General features: G+C 44.1%; 1 gene segment (V, D, J or C); it reads right to left on the reverse strand.

The window, feature by feature from the left end:
* Positions 1 to 4,021: 4,021 nt before the first annotated feature.
* LOC133065549 (immunoglobulin kappa variable 2-29-like) lies at positions 4,022 to 4,738 on the reverse strand. The segment is given in 2 exon segments: positions 4,022 to 4,368; positions 4,653 to 4,738. Coding segments are annotated over 2 exon segments (381 nt in total).
* Between the last annotated feature and the right edge of the window lie 426 nt (positions 4,739 to 5,164).

A 5,164-nucleotide genomic window follows, 5' to 3' on the forward strand; every position in this document is an offset into this window, starting at 1 on the left:
ATCATCTTTAGTAAGTTTTATTCCTTTAACCAGCAACAGGATTATATTGCTCAGGGGGATTTGGAATTAGTTGATGCCATTCATACGCTGTCAGAATATGTAACTAGCATATCCATTATTAGTTGGGAAATGTTTCAGAGCATTTAAAAACTGGGATCTATTTGAAGTACTCATTTTCTACCAGGGAAGAATCTGCCTGCAATGCAGGAGACCCTGTTTTGATTCCTGGGTTGGGGAAACCCCCTGGAGAAGGGATAGGCTACCCACTCCAGTATTCTTGGGTTTCCCTGGTGGTCAGACAATAAAAATGATGTCCACTGAGGCAATGATGCCATCCAGCCATCTTTCAACTCCTTGTCCTCCTGCCCTCAGTCTTTTCCAGCATCAGGTTCTTTTCCAAAGAGCTGGCTATTTGCATCAGGTGGCCATGGTACTAGAGCTTAAACTTCATCACCAATCCTTCCAATGAATACTCAGGATTGATTTCCTTTAGGATGGACTGGCTTGATCTCCTTGCTGTCCAAGGGACTCTTAAGAGTCTTCTCCAGCACCACAGTTCAAAAGCATGAATTCTTCAGCACTCAGCCTTCTTTATGATCCTACTCTCATATTCGTGCATCATATTACACTTTGATTTAAGAATGCTGAGTTTCCCTCTCTATGTGCTGATTTTTCTTCTTGATTAAATATTTGTTTAAAGACTCTGGGTTTGTTCTTTTTCATTTTAATTGTGATATGAAAAAACATACCGGAAGAACGGGCAAATATGTTAAGTATACAACACATGAAAGTTTACATATATCACTATCTGGATAAAATATCAAATATGTCATATCCTACAGATGCCTGACTCTTGCACTTTGAAAACCACTGACAATTCCAACCAAGAACACGGGCATTCTGAAAGTTAGGGAAGAAGATGTCTACCTTCAGGGAAACCTGAGGTCCTGGTAGTCTAGGACAGAAGCAGGAGCTGAGATGCAGGGAGCAGAGAAAAGGCATGAGGATGATTCAAAGCCAGGAAATTCTAGAACAGATTTAGTTGAACAAACTTAGAAGCTGTGACTACATGAAGTTCAAATTTCATCATGGTATTCTGTCTCTAAGATGAGGATAATTTTCAGATTTTAAGAGAATATACATCAGGATGATTAAGATTTTCCAGACTAGGATTTTCTGCCAGAGAGACTGAGGGAAAGATAGTTTTCTCAGAACCACTGAGAAAGTCACTCCCTGGGGACCCAACCCTGTCTGTGAGCAAGTGTCTGAGTCTGGCAGGTACATCAGTGTGGGGAAGGTCTGTGCTCCAGGGGACTGGAGAGCAGGTGGTCGGTCCTTCAAACTTAGAAATGCTGAGAGCTGAGCGAGAGTCAGCATGGAGCCGTCTGGGAGGATCTCTGCCAGTGGCTCAGACCCTGGGGAGTTCACGACAGGAACTCCTGGGCTATGGACCTGAGGGTGTTCCCACCGCCTTCCAGGGCTCCCCACCATTTCCTCCTCCCCCAGTTTGTGCTCCACTGAGAGGAACAGCTGCTCTGACCCCGATTTCCTGGGGGAAGCAGCTGCTCAGCTGAGCACAAGGGCTGAGCCCATGAGGGAGGGGTATGTTTAGGGCCATGACATGTGTGGGTCTCAGTGAGGGTTCTGGGCACAGAAGTCACGTGCAGGGACCCCACCCTGGTGAGTGTGAGTGTGAATCTGTCCTAGACCCACAGTCACTGAGCCAGGCTGGGACCCCAGGAGCCTGGGGAGCCCCTGTGATCAGTGGTTGAGGAGAGTGTATCGTTTGTGCCGGAAGCATGGTGGGCAGGTGTGTCCATTACTCTGAATGACATGAGATGGCCTTCAGGAGATGGAGACGCTCCCTCCATGGCCACAGGCCAGAGGGAGGAGATGGAGTCAGCACAGCAGCCCCACGGAAAACTGGGGAAGAAAGGCACTTAGTGTGAGTGCAAACATGGAACTGTAGTTATGAAGGAAAATAAAATGATGTTGCTTATTCAGGGGTTTTTTTCTCACATGAATGTAGTTCTGGGTATAAATTTTCTCTGGTTTTAAGTACCTATAACCTAAGCAATGACTAAAATATCCTTGAGTCAGTCAGTCAGTTCAGTTGCTCAGTCCTTAGGATGTAGATAAACCTAAGGACATGGGTATGATGTAATTATAACCTGGTATGATGTCAACATTTTGCAGAGTATATACAAAATAATATGACAAGATCCCAAACAACAAAGCACTAGTAGAAGCTCAATCAAGTCTCTTGTTACTTAATTCTTCTTGATTATTTTTAAAAGTTTCTGGTTTCATGAAAATATTCTACATCCTGTCATATGTGGCAAGCATATAATAAGTAATTCCCCTCATAGCTACAAATCCTCTGGCTCTGTCTTGATGTCCATTGTATTCCACCTGAGTTCATTGCCTTCTCTGAAACTATTTTTCCCTCTTGATAATGTATGCCTCTGTGTTTTAATAAAAGTGAGGCTGTAATGTATATACCTAATGTTTATGTAGATTAACATGCATATTTACCCTAAAAATGTTAGAGATGATTTTAGACCCTGGAATGATTTATGTCAATCAGAAATGATTTACTTTTGAATCTGGCAAAATGCTAGGTGTTGATCACTTTCATCCAATCAGGGAGTCATGACTTGGAGGCTGGTCCTCAGCCTGGTGATTCCTTGCTGTTCCTGGTTCGTCTCCTCTCCCAGGTGTGGCCCTTCCCCCATTCTACCTGAAGGCTTTGTTCTAATCAGGATCCAACCTTCTCTGTGCCCGTAGAGCCTTATTTTTATCTGTGACCACAGATATTACTGAAAGCTGTGCTTGGCTTTGAGGCCTCCACCATATCTTTTTTTTTCCTTAAAAATATTTAGCTTTGAAGATCCTTTAGTGAGATAGCAAATGTGTTTAAGTGTCATTAAAGAGGAATAGGGCTCACTTCCCTCGGCTTCACGACTTCTCAACTTTTCAAGTACTTCCTCTGTTTGCACTCCCTGTACATGAGATAGAAATTAATTACTAAGAATTTTCTTGAGTCTCCAGACAGTCCCCATACCTATATAATTTGAGAGAAAGATTTACTGAGTGAAAACCTGGAGAATTCCATGGACAGAGGACCCAGAAGGCTACAGTCCATGGGATTGCAAAGCCATGACTGAGCGACTCACACTGCCACTCACTTTTCATTTTCGCTTACAAACTTTACCAGCCATATGATAACTATTTTCTATGTATTCATTTATTTAATTCTTATAACAAGTTTTAGCATTTTTTTGCTAAAGAAAATAAAATCTTTTATTTTCCTTCATTACCGATCAATAAACCAAGGGAAAAGGGCTTTACTGATGACATTAGTGGCAAAGAACCCTGCTGCCAATGGGGAGATATGAGAGATGCGGGCTTGATCCCTGGGTTGAGAAGATCCCCTGGAGAAGGAAATGGCAACTTACTCCAGTATTCTTGCCTGGGAAGTCCCATGGACAGAGGAGCATGGCAGTCTATAGTCCATGGTGTTGCTAAGAATCAAACACAACTGAAGTGACTTATCATGCATGCGAACCAAGGGAAAAAGGGTTAAATAAATCTCCAAATATATACAACTGTTAAATACAAGTCAAATTATGAACAAGAATGCATGGTTGCATCCTTTTTGTCTCAGATGGGAGTAAATACCATTGTTATGCTTCTTTCTCTGAGCTTCCCTCCATATCACCCCAATGAGACAATGGTAACCTGGGTGAGAAGAAATACCTGAGCTTTCCCTCAGCCCCCCTTTCACAGAACCGGCTGCTATCGGACACAGGACCCCTCCAGTGCCTCCTGCTTCTGCCAGGAGCAGGCTGTGCAGCTCATGGGACCTTAACATGTGGTGCCTGAAGAAGAGCTAAGACACTCATGGTCCAGAGCCCTCACTGCAAATTCTTCCCCTGAGATCGCCACCTGTTACACAGACTCAGAACATCTGCTGTCAGTTCCCCAGAGAAGCTGCACTTTGAGCAGCTGAGCCACCCAGGAGGGAGGTTTGTGTTCAGGGCTGTATCACTGTGGGAGGAACATGTGTAGCTTGAAAACAGTAATAGACGCCAGCATCCTCAGCCTGCACATTGCTGATTGTCAGTGTGAAATCTGTCTCTGACCCACTGCCAGTGAACCTGTCTGGGACCTCAGTGTCACGGTTGGAAATCTCATAGATCAGACTCTGTGGTGATTGGCCTGGTTTATGTTGGAACCAACGCAAATAGGTTTTTCCATCACTATCTTTCAGACTCTGAGTAGACTTGCAGGAGATGGAGACCGTCTCTCCAGGGGTGACAGACAGGGAGAATGGAGTCTGGGTCAGCACAACATCCCCACTGGATCCTAAAAGAAATGACAGAAAATTTTCAAGTTACATACTAATAATATGAGCTCTGATGATCATTTCCAATTTCTTATTCATGTTAGCTAAAGTACTACTTTGTTTTACTCTCATTCTCAATACTTTTCATCCATACAACAAAAATGTACAGTCACAATAATGAACCTGACATCTGTGAAGTGTAAAGAAGCTGCTAAACATCCCCTACATCATCCCCACTTCCTCTGTCACAGTCCTGACCAGAGTACAGGCCCCCATCCTCCTCTCATCCCCTCTCTGTTCTTACCTGGGACCCAGAGCAGGAGGAGCCCCAGGAGCTGAGCAGGGAACCTCATGTTCAGAAGTTTGAACTGAGGAGTCCTGATAAGTCAGAGCAGGATCAGAGCTGAGCTTTTATCTCAGACTTGCAAGGGAAGATCCTCCCTGGGGAACAACATGCAAATCTCATGGTGGGGGCAGCGGAGTAGACAGAGCCAGAGGGAGAGTGGGAGGGGTCAAACTCAAGCAAAATGAAATAAAGCTCTTGTGTGTTTAGATGAATACCATTAGCTAAACTTTATACTTGGTGAAACAGTGGGAAGAAGAATCTCACTAAGAAAGTGCAGATTGACTGTCAGGACACAGTGTACGTGACCTGGGGCTCTAAGAAAGCACTGAAGACCCTGACATGTAGACAGGTGTGTCCAGGGTCAATAGTCAGAAGGGGACCACCATCTTGCTTTTCTTCCCAGATGATCTAGAAAACAGAGCAGCTAGTACTGACCTTTAGAAATTTCTCCAAACAACAGTGTGGAGGTG

Source organism: Dama dama, chromosome 11, assembly GCF_033118175.1.
Source record: "Dama dama isolate Ldn47 chromosome 11, ASM3311817v1, whole genome shotgun sequence".
Lineage (NCBI taxonomy): Eukaryota > Metazoa > Chordata > Mammalia > Artiodactyla > Cervidae > Dama > Dama dama.